Below are 22,200 nucleotides of genomic sequence, written 5' to 3'. Positions count from 1 at the left end.
ATCAAAGTCAGTGACTTAAAAAGCTGAACAAGCTGATGGGGAAAGTTGGGTCTGTTGCCGTAGAGTCCTTAGAAATCAATATACAACGAGCATCGTCTTTGAATGACTGTCACACAAAAACGCTCCCATTACCATCTACAAAGATTCGTTAAAGAAACTTGTATAGCAGTTTTCGCTAGTATAACAGTACGAACAAAGTAATTGCATGCTAGTGTTTTTATCACTTTATTTGAATTTATGTGCGATTGTTTCACAGCTCAATACCTCCATATAACCTGCTTTGTATTTAATTTCATACACAACTAGACCAGGATGTGTGTGCATACACATATCAAGAAACTCGCTGGTTTAAAATTAACATCATTGGACATAGTTGGTGATTATCACGGGACTCGGGGGGAAGCATCAGATGTTAAAGAGCACTTCTAGCACTTGACATATTTGGATCAAGGTCACATTGTGGGTTTGTGTTATTTTGTTTGAGGTCTTGTGGTCAAGGGGTGGTGTTAAATGTTAAATGATTTCTGAATGTCTATGAATACTCCGTCAGTCAATACAAGCCAAGCTCTTTCAACAAGCACTGTTCAGTCCTCTGCTCAGAGGCGAGTCTCATCAAAAAATCTGAAGCTCATGGTTTTCACTCAGGTGAAATAAAAATCTTCACTCAGGTGAAAACCACAGTTTGGGGGGTTACAATTTGTGGTCTGTCTGTGTAGAAAAGTAGAAAAATACAAAACTGAAAAGGAAGAAATAAACTGATTTTGCTACTAGAAGAAAAATATATATATATTTTTTTCTTTACAGACTTCCTTACATCTAAAAGCCACTTGCAGTGTTTTTCTTCTTATGTGACTTGTGATTGGCTTTAAATTCTGTATTTGATATGAACCTTTGAAAGGAAGAGAGGTAGACCAGTGGATCTGCCCTGCACATACAAGTATGTGCATGTGAACAACTGAAGAAGGTCCTAACAAACCAGAGAGGCATGTACAGATGGGAAAATTTATGCCACACAGGTTGGCGGTTGTGCAGAGAAAACCTAATGTGTCTATGATGCAGTGTCTGTGTCTGGTGACCTTTGCTCACAATTTAGACAGACTGCCAGGCCGTCCAGTTCATAACGTTACCACTTATTGCATTCGGTGATCGTTCTAGATCGCCAGATCCTTGCAAATTCAATCACCTACTCCGTTTCACTCGTCTGCATGTGTACCATAAAAATGGCAACATTAAGCCATAGCAAAACAACGTGATTGAACTTGAAACATGACAATGTCAATACAGCAAGACATTACCATGTCATAATTTTGACAGTTCACCCAGTGATTATTTTTTAGATGTTCAGTAAGTAAATATATTTCATTAAATTCAGATAAGAGGTAGGATTAAGTAAGTGTTCACCTCTTCCTACTCCTTTTCAAACAGAAAAGTAGCAGTAAAAAAATTATTTTGTTCTTGGTTATGTATGCACATGTTCTCTTTTCTACTGATTGCTTCTTCTATGGGTTTTTAAAACCTGCTTGAAATAAATAAATACAAAGTTCCCCTTAAAAAATGTCCAAGGGGTTCATAAATGTCTAGGCTAAATTTGATAGGTATTTGGTTTGAAAGTGAATAATTTTCATATTAAAGGTTCAACTTACATTTCAATGTTCAATGACTGCATCCAAGTGGTCAGACAATAGCTGAATTAACAAGAAAGTAAGTCTGTTTCAAGCATACAGCATGCTGAGGTGAGCATAGGACAGACACATTAACATTCCGCCTTTGTTGCAATATTAGTTTAATCAATTTTGCAGTAGAGGCGTACAAGCATGTTATACATGTCCTAGAAATGTGTTGCAGTTGTGTTTAATGGTTAAATTATGCTCACCACAATGTCATCTGCAAAGCATGAAATCACTTCCTCCCAAAACTATTGAAACAAAAGGCAGATGCGCCATGTTGTAATGAAAGTAAAATTATTTTTTTGCGTTGTTTTTAACAAAGGAAATAAAAATACATGAAAAATAAAGAATTCAAACCCCCTGAATACCTGACCTTTGAGTGAAGATTAGAAAGCAACATGCTCCGAATGCTTCTTCCACTTAAAGCATGCATGATTTAAAAGGTGGACTCATGGTTCAGGAAACACCACAGGCCTAAAGAGGGAAGCCAAATGGCAAAACAACAGCTAAGGTGGAGCTTATTGGCTGGGATGAAAACATAAAAGCAGAATTTTCTCTGTTCCAGAGAGGGAAAGAGAGAGAGAGAGAGAGAGAGAAAAATAAATTTACAGCCCACTAACAGGCACTGAGAGGAAGCCAGCGGCCCATCTGCCTCTGATCACAGCCCATAGAGAGGCAACACTTGTGCCGCTCTGGTGTGGAGTTTGGTGTAAGCTCCTTTGTACCCAGAATGACTAAGACGATTCTTCAATATGGGTTGAGAACCCAGAGATAAGTTAAAAGCTTAATGACAAAATGTGTAACCATGGCATTCTTCTGAGCGGGGCTCCTCAACTCTTCCGCTGCTTGTAGCTACAGGAGTACTCGAGATAAGCATTGTGCCAATGCTCTCAGTGGATCTGCCCTGCTTCTACCTCTGAAAATAGCACTATAAGGAGGTCTTCTTGAAATAGTCTCATATCACATCCTGGTACCTCACTTCCACGTACCGCAGGGCCCGTGCATGCAGCGCCAGCGTTCGGAGCCCAGATGAGGTTCAAATGATGGACAGCACCGGCAGGCGTAATGATGTTTAAATTACAAACGGGTCACTATCGCAATGTTTTCTCCCTCGGGGCTGTCGGAGCAAACTCATTTCATAAACACAATGATCCCTAAAATATTCATAACAAACAAGAAAATGGGGTCAGACGCCCTCCTCCTTCTCATCTATCGCATTTTTCTTTTAAGCACATTTATTACACCCAGTAATGACTTATAGGATCACAGCGTCACAACGATGCCTATAAGGTTTGGTCTTTCGCGTGTGCTCAGACAAATTGGAGGTTTTGTACAACAAAGGCAGGAATTATAATGGTATGCAGCCGAGACAATTTGTATTGAGGCTGATAGTGCACTGAGGACAATGATAAAGTGCTGTAATAAAATTCAAACAAAAGCCAGTAAGACAGACGAGAGGAGACTTACAGCTCGGAGAGTTGGAGGTGCTGGAAGAGCTGCCATGACAGGGTGGTTAGCGGATTCTTCGACAGGTTTCTGTGGGGAAAATGAAAAGCAAAAGAGAGCAATAAATTTTATTTATTTCATTCATAATTACCCATATTCCATCTTCTTTACAGAACCGTTTTCTTACATAAAAATCTTATGTATTTTTGGTTTAAAAATGTCCCTTAAAGCTTTTTTTTTTTTTCTTTGCCGTTGCTTTAAAAAACACACACATAAAAAAAAGTGAAATAGCAGAGCCACTTCTTTCACAGTTTGGTAACAGTATGTGACAAAGTGGCTAAGATTGTATTTCTTTACTACTTGTTCCTTAAACATATTTCTAATTTATTTCATATTTCTATAGTTAGGTTAAACATCGAGGTTGTAACTTTGCTTTACTTACTGTCCCGGGTGTGTTTGTTGTAGCATTATGTTGCAGTTTACATGTTTTTTTTTAAGCTAACTCCACTGAACCATTAGATACATTTTAATGTTTCTCTGTTACAAGGTGAATTTCCAGTAAATTACTTGGTTTGTTTCTTTTACACTGACCATTGTTTGTCCCTTTACATTAGTGGCGTCTCTCTGCTCAACACACCTGGCTCCAATATTAGCTCATTAGCAGAGCTCTGAACAGCGCGGCTGCATGCTAGTGAGGCAGTTTTAGCTATTTAGTTCAAGTGTGTAGGACAACAGACACGTCTAAAGGTTGTAGGACTCCAGGACTGCAGTTTGAAACCACTGGCTTTAGATTCTACAGCCAGAACGAGAAGCGTTTCTTCTTCTGTTTGGTTTTAATTGGCGGTTGGCAAGAAACGCTTGGTGTGCATTACCGCCACCTACTGGTACGGACTGTTGCTCAAAATGTCTGTTTCACTTGACACGTATTATCGATGATCATGTTTTGTTAATCAACTTTTTCCCTCCGAAAAAAATGAAGCAAATTAAAATTTGAATACTTTTCCACTCTAAATCTCCATATAATCTATTTATTAGATTAAATATGTATTTTCTTTCTAAATTGCTTCACCATTAGCCTTGTTTCCATCTCATATCTCCTTCGTACTGAAATCACACGTACAGTTGTTTCAAATTTTCCAAAAATATTGACATTTTCCCGTATATTAGCATTTTCTGTTTAAACTGGTATGTAATATCACTGATGGCATCATTGGGTGCAAACAAATTCCGGCTTTTCTCTTTTGTATTGAATTGCTTATTCTCTTCAAAGTAACTTTTTGAGATGCCCTGCACTAAACATTTTATGTTGCAGACCACTTAGTTGCGAAGATGAGTTTGTAAATCAGATTAATAATACTATTCCTGTGGCTTGTTGACTGGTTCGACCCATTTTCTGACGGTATAGATCAATGTGTTTTCAATTCTATGTAAAAACCAGTAGGATTATCTCTATTTACAGTCTACACAAGTCACTGAAAAAGAAAGGAGAAGAAGAACGTGAATATGAAATAAAATGGTGGCAGATTTAACATATGTGAATTCTCTTCCAAGTAGCCATGCTATTTTCTTTTCTGCGAACTTTTGCGATATCTCTTGCTTAGTGATCAGCCTGTTGGTATTTTGCTCTGAATCTCCATCTGGTCCTTGCTCTCTATCCTGCACATTTTACTCTTAAGTGCTGATTTCCTTTCCTCTTGCTTTCCTATGAGTCAGTTTCACATTCAGAAAAAAATAAAAGTGCTTCCTCTTTAATGTTGTTTTCAGGGTCATGTTTGTGTACTTGTGGTGCAAAGTGGGTTGTTATAAGCAGATGATTAATTAGAGAAATGTCAACTATGGAAATTATGTTTGCATGCATGCGTGCATACAATTCCACAATGATTCATTTTTGAAAATAAATCCATATATGTACTCACGTACACACTAAACGCTTTCAAGGTCCTTTATTCTAAGTGAAGAACACGCCTGCATACTGCTCTGTTTAGCCATCTTTATGTGTCTCATTATTAAACCATCAGAGCATTGTGTCTTTGTGGTTCTGCTTTTCATAATTATGTTTCTAGCTCCACACATTTGTGAGAGTATTTAGGAACCCATTTTACGTTTAAATCAGGCTGGAAAACTTTATAGGTGTATGAAACCAGGTATTTCTGCTTGTTTTATCCATTCACTGAAGTAAAACATTCTGTTTTTCAGTTTGATCTCTTTGAATGTCCCACTTAAAATCTATCTTCTGAATTTATACAGTGCTCTCTCACACAGTGTTGAACATCCAACATTTAATCTGAGTCCCCGTTTTTGGTAGGAAAAGAACCAAAATGATGTCCGACTTACAACATTTTTTTTCTCCATCCCATGAAACAAATCTGAAACACATGGCTGAACCTTCAATTTATTTTAAGAACCATTAGTTCCTTGAAATTTCCAGAATAATAGAAATAATGAACCAAATTACTCAGAATCTGAGCGCACAGGCCTGCATTACGGGGGGAGGTGGGGATAGGTCCGTCTCTCAGTGGAGCTTCAGGGCCCATAGCAACTCAATAAAAGAAAGTTGGCTGCTTTCAAGTCAAATAAGTCAATTGACGTAAGGACCCCCTTTGGCTCAAGAAGCCACAGAGATCTATAGCAAACATCCTCAAAAGGGATTTGACCAAAACCTCGAATAAGACGTGCATAAATACATTAGTTAAACGCTAAAGCATCTCTGTGATAGCATGAAAAGATAAAACAAGTGGCTTATATGTTGAACACTGTGTGCAGTGTTTGGTTAAAAAAAGCAACAAAAAAGAGGAGTGATATTAATTATTGTATGGTCATATTTTTATGTTACGTGTTTGCTATAATCTAGCCCTTGTCATTAGCTCAGCTAGCTCACCTCCTTCCAGGCAAAAAGTATCAAGAGTAAAATAAATGGAAGTATTTTTGGTATTTTGTGACCAATTATAAAAATGGAGGGATTTCATCTGTTAAAATTAAAAATCAGCAAAATAAAATTAATGAATGGCAAAATGATCCACTTGCGTTTAATCTTTAATCGGTTTCTGCACTTACCTAAATGTGTGATCTCCTTCATCCAAAGTCCATTTGGGTTAATTCGTGAGGGAGACCTATTAGTCTCTCTTATAACCAGACATGTTACCATAGCAACAGGGAGTTAAGGACGTTCCAGGTCTGCCTTAGTTCTCTGCATCACGCATACAATCGCGTACGTGCAACAAAAAAAAACACGGATGACGTGGAAACGTACAAAGCACATCCCAACAGATAGACGTCGGTGGGTTTGTTTGCTTATGAGTACGCATGCGCGCGCGTGTCTCTCGAAATAGATCCTGCCTAACAGGAAGTGTGTGAGAGAAATATGTAAAGACGATGCATAAAATTTCACCTTGCAAAGAAAACCTGCGGTCTCAAAGGGGCCGTGTTATCCTCGGAGAATATATTAGAGGACAGAGAGAGCGAGGAAGAGAGAGGGAGAGAGAGGAGGAAAGTGGGCGAGCTCGTTAGCTGATGGAGAGCGGGGCCACTCGACACTTGTCAACTCAAACACCCCGAAATAGAGACTCAATCAGACCAGACGTCTTTAAATAGGCGCGCGCCGAATGACATGCGAGTATACACGTTGGACCGCGTGCCTCAGATTGTTTATGCGCGAGAACAACACATGCAAATATGGCGTCGTTCAGCTGTGCCCGCGTGTCACACCGACGGTCTACGGAGTACGTTTACCGTCAAAGGCAGCCACGTAAAAATGACTGAACACTAAAACTTGAGCGACTTCGTTTGGAGAATTACAAAGCCCGGCAGCAGAACGTTATCACGCGTTTAAATTAAAGCTGCTACTGTTAGGGGATGCCGACAACAACATCTATTGTTTATAGATTCTGACCGTCAATGAGTCAATTTTCACGTTCGCCATACAGAGACAGCTGCTCATCATGGTTTGAGGATTCAGTCCAAAAGCAGGTACGCGGATATTTTTGATAGTTCTAAGTCTACACTGACAGATCTTGATGACAAAGTATTCTCACTAAAAGCAGCGCAATTATGCTGTCCATCAGCACCAATTTAAGAATGCATCCAGCTGTATTCTGTCAAGTTTAATTATACAACAAGTAGCTGTCAATATTTGGTCCATAATTATAAAGTACCACTGCTCACAACTGATGCTTAAGATGTGTAGGCCATCTCTGTCTAAGGCTGGAAGGAAATGTGCAGTGAGGGCATCAGAAGACATTTAAAGGAACATATTTTTTTATGCCAGCTTGCATAAACAGGCACAGGCCCATATAATTAAAATGTTGCGTAATCATGTAATGTTTCGTGACAGTCATTTGAGAAAGCTGAAACTCATATTTCATGTAGAAACATCAGACATGTAGTGATATATTCCAAGTCTTTACACTTCCAAAAAACACAATATCTTACTAAGGATTTTTGGTCTAGTTTCTAGTGCAAATATTTTTATTACACTTGAAATAAGAAAAGCAACTCACAAGTAACTCCTCAGCAAGAAATAGGAGCTTGTTTTAAGTCAACGATTCCTTATTATTGATGAAAAAGTGCTAGATCCACTGGCAAATTGTTTCACTAAAAGAAAGAAATGCATTGCTTGAATAATCTTCCTGTGGAACTACAGTAGTACTTTTTGATCAATATTAAGGAATTACTGACTTAAAACAAGCTCCAATATTGTGCTGAAAAGTTACTTTTGTTTTGTCTTCTTTCAGGTGTACTAAGGCATTTGCACAAGAAACTAGACCAAAGATGCATGGTAAGACTTTGTGTTTTTGCAGTGTACTTCTTGTAATTTTGACGTTTCTGGCTTACGGATGATGAAAACCCAAAACATTGTGTCTCTGAATATCAGAATACAGTGAAAAATGAAAACTCACGGTGTCACACTCTAGTCAGCTAATGAACTAAGTTCACCTGCAAAGGTTTCCCGAGCCTTTAAACAGTCTCTCATTGTGTGGCCTACACTCTGGGTCAGTAGCTCATACAATGATTGGGAAGACTGCCGACTGGACGGATGTCCAGAAGATAAGCTGTATGGAGATGGCAATTTTATTCTCCTGCAAGACTTGGCACCTCCTCACATTGCCAAAGGTACCAAAAGCTGCTTCAATGGCATACATAAATACATAAATGTGTGTTTACTGAAATGTTTGCTTAAGACCGGCTTAAAGGTCTCGATTTATGTATTTCACACCAGTACTATAACGTTATGAAAAATGGAAATCCACTTCTCCACACAATCTTCCATGTAGTCATGCGATAGCCTATGTTCTGATACAGATAAAGAATAAAAAAGGAATGTGTAAAAAAAAAAAAAATACTATAAAAGCAAGTGCACTGGGCAACATTAAATATCTTAACACTGAACTTCACGGCTGCACGTTTTATTTTTAACCCCAAATTGACAAGTCAAGAGCAGCCAACGTTTCAAACTGCTCAACATATTTTAGAGACTTTAGAGAGTCCAAAGCAGTAATAGGTAGATAAGTGTTAATAAAGCTGTGAATAATGCCAATGTAGAACAGATGGACAACCACGGAGCCCAATGAGCCCTTACTCTGCAGCGGTAGCACAGACTTTGTTTGTCTAGCTAGCTGGCTTGAAGCTAGAAACGAGAGGCCAGATACAACATTATAATTAGTGAGCTTTAGTGGCGCTGGTAGCAGATTTTGTTCCGTTAACACACAACACAGCTAACTGTTTTCAGTGTTCCCCTTTCTGTCCACTAAATTAAGCTAACCAGCATTTGGAAGTTTACAAGACTCCCCTTAAATAAAGTCCAACAAGGCCCTAATGTCCCTTCAAGTTGGACATTAGAGTTATTTTACATCTTGTCGCTTCAAGCTTCATCACCTTCATTAAAGATGAAACTGGATATGTACAAAAAGTTAGACGGCGCATAACCTCCGTTTTCTTATTGTCTGACATGAAACCAGACGTAAGCCGCTTTAAACAGAACTCCTTGCTAGACTCACAGAAGCCTGGTTTGAGTTAGCGGTAGAGTATTTTCATTCAAGATGTACATCTACATCCAGAATAAAAGCAAAACGGCCCAATGAGAATGCAAGCTCAAGTTTGTTACAAAGCAGAATAAGCTATAAAAAATGTTTTTTTTTAATTTCCTTTCGGTCTCTATCACTGAAATGTCACTGAGAGAGGAAGAAGCTACTACTCCAAAAGCAACATAAAAAGCCAGCCTACAGGTTGCAGTTACAAACAGAGACAAATTTGTAAATTTTTAGGTATGTCCTGTAGATTGATGACACTAGAATTGAAGCATTGGCCAAAATATCCAGTTACATTTGGATAAAAAAATAGAGAACCTTCCAAACATAAGAAAAACATCATAACTGTGACGTACAGCGGGTGGCAGCATGTCCACCCCCTGCTTAGTGAGGGACTGGTGCACTTTACATAATGGATAGCATCATGAAGAGGACAGTATATAGTGTAAAGCATAGTAACAGTAAAGTACAGAGCATTTAAGACCAGATATGAAGACATCACCAGGACGTTATGACACAAATGGGTCATTACTAGATGGGAACGGTGAGTGGCCTTCACAAATCCCTGATCTCTGTCCCACTGAAGATTTGTGGCAGCTAATATGTCCTGTAGTGGTGGTTTGTTGGTGAGGATTTAAACGCAGAGAGGCCCAGGATGAAGTGGAGAACGCATTTAATGATGTCCAAACACAACTCGATGCCAGGAAACACAGATGAGGAACGGGACAGAACTCAGGAAGAAAACGATGACAAATGACAAAGATCCAGCAGGGAAACACAGACGCAGGTGAGTACAAATACACAGCAGAAATAATCAAAGGAACAAGAGACAGGTGGGACTGACCAGGGACTCGACAAGACAATACAGGGACCATATTAACTAATAATCACACAAAAACCCAGATCCTTGCTTAGGTTGTTTGTGACCAGGGCACTAGTTTTGTGGAAGGATACCCAAACCATAGATCCAAATCATGCAGTCTCAAAGACAATTCCACCAAAAAACTAGAAGATAAAAATATTCTCAATAAAGTTCTCCTTCATTATTTTGACATTTCTCAAACGGCAAAAAAAAAAAAGTGTGCGTAAATACCCAGTTGCAATTGTAAACCACACTTACAAAAGTACACAAGGGCCTTTCAATTAGTATTTTTCGGTTGCTCCATCCGTCCTTGCATCCAAATAAGTGAAGAGGATTGTTCCGGCGCGCGCAACCAGACCTCCTCACATCTCAGGCAGGGAGTGCTCTATTTTCAAAGGTCATTCTTCGCATCTTGACAAGAAATGTCAACTAAAATTGGATTGTTGTGGAGGGGAAGAGGTGTACTAAAAATAAATTAATAAATATATAAACAAAATAGCAGAAATAAGCCATCAAAAAAACAAACAAACAAGGCAGCAAGGTCAAGTGGGAAGAGGTTGATTATTAAATTTTTTGAAAGAATATCTGTTTTAAGAACTAGGCAGCATGCCTTCCTGTACCACATACAGTCGAGGCTAAACATGGGCAAACACACACGCACACACACCCCGCCCAACCCGAAGCAGATTCAACATCCACACACTGGCCTTTATTTATCGTTACACAAATCTACAACTCAAACTCCGCTCACTCGAATGAGGAATTGTAATTATGAGATTATCATGAAATTTTCATTAAGCTGGGGTGAAAAAAACAAAAAAGAAGAAAAAAAAAACCCCCCCCGACAAGAACGGATGTGTCTAGGTGTTAATATTGATGGCTCCCTGTTCCACAGCGCGACGGAGGGAATGCTAGGGCGAAACCACCCGAGCGTTTTGCTCGCCTCGCAGAAGAGCCGCGGCTCCTCCTCCCTTAATGATTCTGCGCGGCGTGGACGCCGCCGGGAGGGCCGCGGCTACTCCAGAGGGTCGGCTAATTAGCGCGGCGTCGCCGCTCGCTGCCGCCTGAGTGTGGGGGAGGTCTGCAGATTGACATTCAGGACCACGAGGAGGAGAGCCAGACAGCCGCTGAGCAAATTGCTGCAATGGATTAGCAATACGGATGTGGCAAAATCAAGTCTTTATCAGACATTCGACGCTTTCTGCTGCAGCAGGAAATAATTATCTCCGTTAACGATCCCTGTGTTGCATTACATTGTAGTTTCTTTTAGAAATATATATTTTTTCGTAAACAATGAGGATGAGGATGTAATTAGCAAAAAAAAAGAACACTTCAATGCTAAAATGTCTTGCTTTGAAACTTCTCATATGTTAGCCAGAAGGGATTTTTTTTTTTATTAAACAGAACAGTTCTATCTTGCAACATGTCAACAATTTAGAAATGAATATTGCAGTCTTGAATGTGAGGGTGAGTGCACTTTGATCTATCAGGGCTCAACCAGCATCAAAACACGTCTGATGGCTCAAAAAGACGCGCAGATTTATCTCAAGTGTGAATACATCCACTGGCTCCTTTCCTATCAGCCCAAATTTGAGTTGGAAAGGAATTGGTCATTGACTAGGACGTTCTAACACACGATTACGCTTTGATCTAAACCGTTTGAATGTAGCTCTGATGTTTAGGATCAAGCTCCTGTTGGAAGGTCAGGCTCCTTTTATTGCCGCTAGCAGGTTAATTTTCCCAGAATCGCCCTACACTTGGTGCGATTCATCTTCCCACCATGTTTTCAGTGTGGGGTTCCAAATTGGGTTGATGTCCATCTCAGATGAAGTACATTTGGTCAGTTTTCAGGGAATGCTTCTCACGACTGGAATAAAACACCATAGAGAGTGTAAGAACGTGTTGGTCTTGTAAAGGCGCAGTTTTATCCAGTATCAACTGGTTTGAGTTTGAAGTGATATTCCTTGATCAAAAACACACATGGAGCGCTGCCTTGATTCTGTCATGCATGTTTGAGGTTTCCATTAATCTCCCATGGCAACCACTCATCTGTGCAAAACGCCTGGCTGGATCTAGCTCTGCCTTCGAGGACGAAGCTCTGCCTCAGAGCCACAATTTCCAAACTTCTGAGCTTCTGTCTCACAGACCAGCCGTCCTCTGTGACTCCCTCACTCAGCTCCTTCAGACTAGCCAGCAGCAATTAGCAAACACCTGGTGAAACTGCGCATCTGATGAGCTCATTATAGGAGCTACTTGTCAGTGAAACAATGGTAAAAACGTTGATAAAGGGTTAATAAAAGGAGCCATGTTGTGACGACTTTGTGACGGCGGAGTTTCAGAAAGAGCAGGAGTTTTTTTTAAAGAGACAGAGGCCCAATTTCAAGGCGTTTAAATTATTAAGTCATATATGTATATAGCATTTATAATAACTGAAGGTAACTGATTGTGCTATAAAAAAACACTGTCTGGAAAATACATAATACTTCAACTTTAAAACGTTTCCTAATAACTTAAAATTATGGCTCGAAGACAATCAAATATGCCAGCAGTGGTCATGTGATTATTATTGTCATTCTATTTTTTTTATATATTGTTTGTATTGTGGAGAGCTTTTTACTATATGGCTTGTTCATTTTAAATTTGTAACCCGATATGTTTTATTTTTGGGGGTTTAAAAAAAGCGCTTCATTTAGTATTATTATCATTGTTCTTTTTTCTGATAGTAGAAGTTTAACTTGTCTGTTTTGCACTGTAATGTATCGGACTTGCATTGATTGTACACTGAGGGAACTACAGATGAAAGCTAGCCTTTGTGGCTAACTCTGGCATGTTTTGTGATGTGCGTTGTCCCTTTTGAAACAAACAAACAAACAGCAACAACCTCTGGATTTTTCCCGAGCTGGAAGGACACCGGGAAACTGTCACCTTGAGGGATGGGAGTACGGGGTTAAGGCTCTCGATCGGCGGGTTTCTGCATGACAATGCTCGGCATTCATTTCATGCTTTTCAGGGCTCTGATGTAACCGCGCATCTCACGGGCCACCGATTCAACCCCCGTCTACCGCTTAAATACATTAAACGCAATCTGCCAGGCTGCACAACGGGGCAGAGGACTGAACGCATGTTGTTAGTCATGTCTCACAAATGGAGGACGGGCTATCATATACATCACAGCTTGCCCAGGCGCCAGCAGAAACTGCGTTTTCTCCTCGGACAAGGAATGATTAGCCAGTGATTTTTCATCTCCACTGTAATAATTACAGCAACAAGGGCCTATTCAGGGAGTAGCTTAGTAAATCAATGAGCAAAAAAAAAAATGTTTTTTTTCTTCCTTGTACAAAAAGCTGTTTTCCTTTTTACTTTCTTTTATTTTTTTTAATGACTCAGAGAGAGATTTGACTTTTATCTGTCGGCGTGAGTGATATTTCTTTTCTCTAACCCGATGCCATGGAAACAAGACGGAGCAAACACATTGGTTTAGCAGTCGCATGGACGAACAGGGTCGAGAAAAGGGAAACAAAAGCTATGATGGATAATTATTCTGTCCACTTTCAGGTTTTATGGGAGGATAGGATAAAATGTCAGATACAAAAATATGTTTGAACCTTATTTAACAGTCTCTTTTTTTTTCCATCGTGGTTATAACGGTTGGGTTCTGATTGCAACGGGCGCAGTGATTGGTTCTGAAAATAAATTTTAGAAAATCATAAAAGGGACCAAATGCAGGCAAATAGAGACAAAGTTCAAGAATAAAGGGAGACTTTTGCTAAGTAATCCAGAAGAAATGGCAAAATACACTGGCATGACATCTTAAACGCTTTTTTTAATCACACTACTACTACCACAAATGCCATTTTACGGCTTACCAACAGGGCATATTTTGATGTGGAAGGGAAAAAAAATGCATATTTTGTAATTTTTCTAAACAAAAATCTGGACCTTTTACCATGCATTTTTATTAAGTCTCCTCCTCCTAGTCAATGTGAGTCTGCTGGGGCGTATCGCTACCAGGTTTGCAAATATATTAGCCGATATTTCTGCCCACTCTTTGTAAAAACAGCCAAACTGCACCCATCTTCCTTTTAAATTGATCCAACATCTCTGTCCCTGTTGAATGAAAACATCCCCTCAGCTCTTCATGAGACTGCCTTAGAAAAAACAGTCTTCAGTCAGAGGCTTCTGGAAAACCACTGTAATACAGACTGCTACAGGAGGTCTTTCCTGCCAACATCCATTGCCATCTACAGTGACTCTTGAAAGAATCTGAATATGAGTAACAACAACATTTAATTTTCCTTTGGGATCCATAAAGTGTTTTTGAATTTGACCATTTTTTAAATTTGAGGCCAAACAATTTCGAAGAGGGCTGTAAGAATAAGAGAAAGCAAACACACACAGAATGTGTATCTAATACAAAAAGGGGGAAAAAAAATTACATCGAAAATGGTGGAAATGGTGATTTGTTTATCTCACTCAGTTTCTCAAGTGGAACATAATATACGCTTCCCCCTTTTCACTGCACCAACGGGAGACTCCGCTGTTGTAGCTCACCTGGCAGAAAACCTGTGTCCGGTTGCAGGTCATAAATAATTTCATCGTGAGGGACGAAACGACGATCGTTAAAGTCTCGACTGTGTTTATGACACCTGAACCAGACTCTGGTATGCCGTCTAAATCTATCCGCGGAGCACTTCGCCTTGTACATGTTTCAGAAAAAGAAAAAAAAAAAAGAAGAAGAAGTGCAGCTTGTGAAAAAAACAAACAAAAGAACACAGCTCTCAGCTAACTGGCTATGAGAAGCTGCTGGAACGGCGAGCATCACCAGGAGCAAAATTTACGGCCTGTTTTGAGTGAGCAACTGTGTGGGTGACTGTGTTGCACGGCGGAGCTGGGAGCGCTGCTCTGCTGCTGCTGCTTACCAAGGTTACTCGTCATCGGCTTTAAATACCTCGTTTGAAGTCTAAATGCGACGCGGTTGGCCGGGAGCCCGGGTGCTGCGTTTTGCCGCTCCAGCGTACCTTTTCGGGTTTCAAACTATTGACGCCGCGCTCGGGAGAGGTCGGAGAGGTCGACGCGTGAAACAACGCGCCGGCCTGTTGCCGGTTACATCACCGACTGTTCGGAGGAGAGCGGATATCGGTTTGAAGTAAAGCTACAAGTGTAAAGCGGAGGGGGGAGGGGGAAAAAAAGAATGAATTTTGAATAATGGAGCATGCTTATGAAATTTTTAAAGACGTTGGTTGGAAGATTTGTTGCAACAAATTCAAACCACTTGCAGACATACTGCCTGCAGTCCTTTAAATAACTCTTTGACCATAAACTACTGTTGTTCTGTTCATTTTTAAATAAATGATCACTCTATGAGTCTTAAAGAGAATAACAATAACGGTAGAAGTTTGCCTTTCTTATTACAATGAATATATCCAGCCAGTTTTAAGGTGGATTTAATAAATAGTGAACTTACAAAACATTCAGAAACTTTAATATAAAACACTCCGCATAGACGCGTTCCGAAGTGAATATTATTAATAATCCCAAAATAAATGTCAAGCCTGAAAACATAACACTGTAACAGACTGAGTGTTGTACGTGTGGGAAATGTTTGCGTGTTTTTTCGGTGTTGAATCCCGATACAACGGTGGAGCTGTTGTGAGTTGATCGCTATGGCAACGGGTCTGCGCGTGGCACTGCCAACATGGAGCGCGAGAGAGAAAGAAGAATGCGAGTTGTTTTGAGTTGTTCTCCGTCGTTTTTCTGCGTTATTCTCCCGTTTGCTGTGGCACCAAATTAACAACCCCGACATCTCCAGGTTTCATTCTGTTAACAGAACTGTCCTGACGCATGCGCACATGACATGTCTGTAATTTTACTGAAATAGAGGTGTAAAAAGTGAAAGGTTCAGATTAGTTTGATTAAATAAGGATAATGAGCATTAATGAACACATCAGCCCCGAGGATTAACATAGATTTAGAACTGTTGCTAATTTATATCCGTCGTCCAGGGATCACAAAGAAGGACACATTTTGAAACGTTCTGCAGAAAAAGTCCACAAATCACATCCAGTCAATATGCTACAGTTAAACACATCATAAAAACTCTCAACAGTGCCACACATACACTTTAACAATCTCATATAATGTGTACAACCAACTTCAAAGCAACGTTTCTGTTGTTTTTTTTAACAGGTAAATAATTGTCACAGGTCGATAAAGTGTTTAATGAGGTTGTGCCTCTAACCCTCCAACTAAACTTGTGGCTGACGTTACACAGAAACCTTTTCTTCTAAATAAAATATCCACAATTGAGTAAAAGCTCTTCTTTTTTCTTTTTTTTTGCACAAAGGCAACACTGCTTATTCCCAAATAAACTCACAAGCTGGCTGTTTGGACATTTTACGTCAAGGTCAAGATTAAATTCTGAACAATTCCAGATAAGTGGGCTTAAACCCGCAACCTTCAGGTTTCTGCTGGAGAGCTGGCGTTTAAAGAGAGTTTCATTTTTCAGCCTCGCGTCGAGTACAAACACGACTACAAATAAAACATGAGCGCATAAAAAGAAAGTCCGAAACGCCTAAACACCAATTTTTTTGTGCACAAAATGCTCCTCATTGGTTACCTCCCTGTGGAGCTAAACCTTTTGAGCTCGAACCGAACAGAAAACATCGTTTTTGACTGCAGACTTATCAATCTAGATGGTCTGAAAACCGTTGTGCGCCGGCCATTTTCTTGTTATTGTACGCTGACATTTCTGAAAGTGAATTGTAAAGTGACATTTTCTGTCACACCCGTTGTTGCCTTAAAACAACAACAAAAAAAGGCTTTGCAAAAAGTGGCTCGCTTTCAAAATAAAAGCACGGTTTCTCTTTGTCAGTCGACTTCATGCGGGCTGGTTCAGATCAGGTAATGTGGCCAGTGAGCCATGTTTTAGTAAGGTCTTCTCTAATCCCCTAATCCAATCATATTGTTCCACTTCCTTGAGGACAAAGCTTTGGTCTCCATGAAGGTGATTATACCACACTGCAACAAAAACTAAATCCTAAAGTGTTTAAGTCTACTTCAGTGCAAATATATTAGTACACTTAAAGTAAGTGTACCAATATACTTACAAGTAACTTTTCAACAGGATATAAGAGCTTGTTTTTAGGCACTAGTTGCTTAATATTGATTATTTCACTTATAATGATACATTTTTCTGATGTTATTAGTGAAATAATCTGCCAGTGGTACTACTACTTTAAAGAAAAAACCAATCTATATTAAGGAAGTGTTTACTTAAAACAAGCAAAAGTATTTTGCAAGTTAGTTTTCTCTAATTTTGAATTTAATGAGATATTTACACACACAAGAAAAAGCAAAAATATTTGGTAGGATTCTGCATTTTTGCAGACCAGGCAGGAACACACCCAAATGAAAACAGCATCGATAGAACAGAAGGACTCCCAGTAAAAGCGGCAGCTGTGGTAATCTGCAAATTGTGGAGGAAAAAAAAAAAAACAAACTCCACTTGACCTGGGCTTGATATATTTATGCAAAGACGTCTACAGAAAGCCCTAATTACGAATACTGTTTCCCTCCCCCCCAAAATCATTTAACATTTCTGTTTCGGTTTCTCTGCTAATTATGTTTCTGCTCAGATTGCCAGTTGTCTTTAATCTTGTTGTTTTTCCAGAGGACTATTTGTGTACTTTTTGTAATTAACTCTGTGATCCATTGCCACCACACACACACAAAAAAAACAATAAATTAAAAAAAAAACAGTGAAACATACATTTATTCATCAAACGCTTTCAAGCCTAACAGTTTAATTCCGTAGATGCCAAAAACAACTTAGAGTGGCTTTATTAGTGTAAGAGTACAGTAAAAAGATGTAATTATGGTGAACAATGATAGGAAGTCTCCCGGTCCCAGAAGCTCCTTAGGATCAAATAGTCGATTTTCCTTTGAGCAAATCCAGAGGATTTCGGTTCAACGCTGCCGACACACCGCTCGGTTTGTATAACTTGTTTACAGTAATTACCCAAATGTCCCAAACAAAAATCCACGAGGTAATGATTTATTAATGCTAAAATATGGAGCGTAATTAAAAATAGAGCCGTTCGCTTTGAGCCAATGAAGTCTGTCTGTTGGTATATCCGCGCCTAGTTACGCATTCAGCGCATGTAGTGAAGTCCTCATATTGGAGGCAGCAGACTGCAGCAGTGCAGAGCCTCTGGAGATGAGATGGAGGTGGGGTGTGTGCGGGCGTGTATGTGTGTGTGTGTGAGGGGAGGAAGGCAAACTCTACGGTGAAAAACATTTTTCTCATCTCAGGGACATTCTCAGTTACAGAGTGTCCTCCGTGGGTGTGCTTCACCTCCTGTATGGGGAGCCAGAATATTTGGGTTTGAAATAACTAGCTAACTGACTAACTAGCTAGCCAACTAGCTATGGTTTTACAAAGCCACCGTTTGAAACTGTAACAGTTCTCTGTTTTACTACTTCTGCATTTGTGCTTTTAAAGAGGTGCACAGAAATTGCTGGAGCTTTCTTAAGATGACAGGAAAACAAATTGTAGAAGTAGCTAAAGTTAGCATAGTTAACTACAGCTAACGAAATAGCAAAACCTGAAATTGAGAAAACTTTTTCATGAAAAGGACAATTAATGGGGGAAAACATTCATAAAACTAAAACATACTGAAATGATAGCTATAATAGGCTTTGTATTTTGGATTTATGAATCTATTAGCCTGTCAAACTGGTGCTTATGCTAGTCCACAAAATGGCGGCAGCAAAAGTCAGGAGAAAACACCGATGGAGTCAGTTGGCTGTTGAACAATAATTGATTAGATTATTGTTATTGCTAATAATAGCAAAAAAAAAGAAAGCAAACACAAAGCATTAAAAACTAAAACTAACTGAGTGGCGTGCTGTGGTGGCGTAGGGGACAGCGCGACCCACGTTTGGAGGCCTTGAGTCCTCGACGCGGGTTCGATTTCCGGACCCGGCAACATTTGCCCCATGTCTTCTCTCCTCTTCTTCCCCCTTTTCTGTCAGCCTGCTTTCATATAAGGGACACTAGAGCCCACAAAAAGACCCCCTGGAGGGAAAACAAAAAACAAACAAAAACTAACTGAGTTAGACAAATAAAAACTCAATGAAAAGAAACTACAGTGAAAAACCCAAAACTATTTAAACCCTGGAAGTAGCGCTCTTCCGCTATCTGTTGCTGAAAGCCATGTTGAAAGAGGACTTCTATTCTTTTCCCCTTACTTACATAAAGCAAATTAGATTGCTTGGAGATATTTCCAGTTATGAAAAAACACTGACAGCTCACCATTAATTTATATTTACACCGCTTAGAAAGGTTTGTTGGCAAGCTACGAGCAGCTGACAGCAAATTTCCCAACCCAGCAGATTAATTAAACAGCTAATATCAGCATATTATAATTATAGCTCTCTAAAGAATAAAACAACAAAAAGAACCCAAAGACCTGATGCATTTTTATATTTATATTTACTTTCCAAATATGTGTACAGGAGCTTGGCAGAAACCAAGTACAGAGTGGATTCTGTGATTTCAGCACTAAGATAAAACTTAAAATTATAGATCGATTTACTTTACAAAGATATTTTGGAAAAGTAGCTGTTTGATGTTAAAACACTGAATTGAAATTTGCTGTCAATGTGCAGACTAAATAAAGAAAGGTTTGGCTCACCTATATTTAATATTTCATCCACTCTTATATTCTAAAAAAGGTTGTTAGTCAGATTTTTGCTTGGGATATGTACAGGAAGTGCTATGTTTTGAGACATTGGTGGCCTCTTAAACATATATATATATATATATACATATATATATATATATATATATATAACCATAGTGGACAAAAAATGTGGCGTACCACAAGGCTCCATCTTTTGGTCACTCGTCTTTATTATATGATAAATTCAAAACAAATTCCTATCCTCAACTTCCTGTGAGACCTTATGTCGACATTGGTCCATCTTTGTCTTAGTGGTCACAGTAGTTTAGTCATTTTGACAGGAATATATGTTTCATGCAGAGCAGCTGACATTTTTGTTACATATGAAAACAAACTGAAAGTCATTTCTGGGGTTTTATTAATAAAAACGCCCCAGTACATTACAAATATGTAAATATTTGCCATATTTACAATTCAAATATCTACTAAAAAAAAAAAAAGAAGTTGTTGTTTTTTTTTAATGTTGATGTTTTTACCGTGTTACAATAACAGAAAAAAGGACAAGGCTAGTTCAATTATACTGAATCAAATGAACCTGACAATTAAAATCTGGCTTACGGTTTCATAGTTTTGAATGATTAATATCTTTTTTTTATAGTTCTTATAACTTTCATCTGTTAGCGTTTATTTCTATGTAAATAGCCCATGTGTTTAAGATTAGACCTTGCTTAGATCAAAGCAGTTTTTCTTAATCTAAACATAGATAAATTATTGGAGACGAAATATTTATGTCTAAATCAAGGCAACGTATAAACCTAACATTGACTCGTGTCTAAATAAGGAATCAGGGCTATTGCTCAGAGGGCTATGGCTAAAAATAACGAGAGTTTACTGAAAATGTTTTCAGTAAGCTTTCTTAACTAAAATAAAGATATAAATGTACCAGTTGTGTAACGTTTGTGTAAATACAGTGAAACCGTGATGTTTTTTTACTCAAGTTTATCAAATCGTGAGAATTTCATACCGGACAAGTTCAGGACAAAAATCCCACGCAATTCGTTCATGCAAAAAGAGAGTGTGCGTCTCCCGGTGTGCAGAAGGCTTGGCAGCACTTGAATCTGTAATACAGATAAAGGGGCTAAAATGAACGCACTTTAAACCCCCCTCCTTCGGCACTTCAATCACCAGAAATACAAAAAGAGAGACCGGATCTCGTAAATTGTGTCAGAGCTACAGTGTGGAGTTCATTTAATCGAAAACAGCCGAGGAGAAACTTCAAACACTTCCCGTTTCATTATGATCGAGAACATTATTCGCCCCCCACCCCCCAAATCTGCGCCGCACACAGGTGAGTTTGGCTTCTGGGGGGAGGAGGGGGGATAAAAACGGAGAATTCTTTAATCTCGGGGGAAAATCCTCGGGTTCTGGTGTGTGTACTTAATACAGGTGTGTGTGCATGTGTGTGTATGTGTGGTCTGCTCATCTGCTTTTAAAACCCTGTTTACAGCTCCTCTACAGCCAGCCCGGCTGAATAACATCAAACCTGAACGACTGTCAAAGCACCTCTGAACAAGTTAAACAGCTTTCAGCTTTTCTGTTCAATCCAAATGTTTGTCAAAGGATACCAGCGGCTCTGCGTCTCCGCGGTGGCTGAACTGTAGCTCCCTATGAAATGAAGCCAAAAGTAAATAAATGAATAGATGAAAATACCGACAGAATATTTAAAGTGGAAATGTTAACTGTAAAGCGGAGGATGGTGGGGATGATTTAGTTGGTAGATTTTAGGGATCCAGATGGGATGAATCAACTCTTGGGTCATCTGTCAAAAAAAAAAAACTGATCATAAAACACTTAGAGATCCAATCTGACAGGGACAGAAAAACTGGATCTGGATGCTGTTTTAAATATTTTTAAATTAATAACTTAATCCTTAATTTAACTCTCAATTTCATGTCTAATGGCAATTATTTTTACATATTTTAAATTTTTTTCTATTTTACCTTGCCAATGTGCTTTGAAAAAACACAAAATCTTACCAAGTGTTTTTGGTCTAGTTTCTATATGTTGGTACACCTGAAAACTAACCCACACGTAACTTTTCAGTAAGATCCAGGAGTTCAATTTAGGTCAATCATTTTTGAACACTGATGCTCCACTGGCAGATTATTTCACTTATAACATTGGGGGGAAAAAATGTCTTGTTATAAGTGAAATAATCTGCCAGTGGAACTAACATCAATATTCAGGAATTGTTGAAGCTGCTACCATTTCTTGCTGAAACGTTGCTGGGACGTTTTGACTTTTTTTTTAAGTGTACAAAGATGTTTTTTTGCTTGAAACTTGAACAAAAATCATCCGGTGTTTTTGCAGCGTGCCGTCTTAAATGGGCTCTGCTGATACTTCAGGCTCCGTCAACATCTGTTCTGATGAAGAACCACGCCGGCGGGCGAGTTGTTTACATGCAGCAGCAGCTGATTGAGCTTTCTGAAGCCTGTGTAATGAGGAGCCAAACCTCTCAG

At 39.1% G+C, this 22,200-nt stretch overlaps 1 protein-coding gene across 2 annotated transcripts in view; it reads right to left on the bottom strand.

The window, feature by feature from the left end:
* Positions 1-22,200, bottom strand: part of ntrk3b (neurotrophic tyrosine kinase, receptor, type 3b) — a 298,902-nt gene that overhangs the window by 178,634 nt on the left and 98,068 nt on the right. For both annotated transcript variants that reach the window (XM_032560214.1, XM_032560215.1), the window contains exon 4: positions 3,135-3,203. In XM_032560214.1, coding sequence (XP_032416105.1) covers positions 3,135-3,203 — 69 coding nt within the window. The remainder of the gene's footprint in view (positions 1-3,134; positions 3,204-22,200) is intronic.

This window comes from Xiphophorus hellerii, chromosome 4, assembly GCF_003331165.1.
Source record: "Xiphophorus hellerii strain 12219 chromosome 4, Xiphophorus_hellerii-4.1, whole genome shotgun sequence".
Classification (NCBI taxonomy): Eukaryota; Metazoa; Chordata; class Actinopteri; order Cyprinodontiformes; family Poeciliidae; genus Xiphophorus; species Xiphophorus hellerii.
Note: the sequence above shows the minus strand (reverse complement) of the source record. Positions and strands in the feature narration are given on the sequence as shown.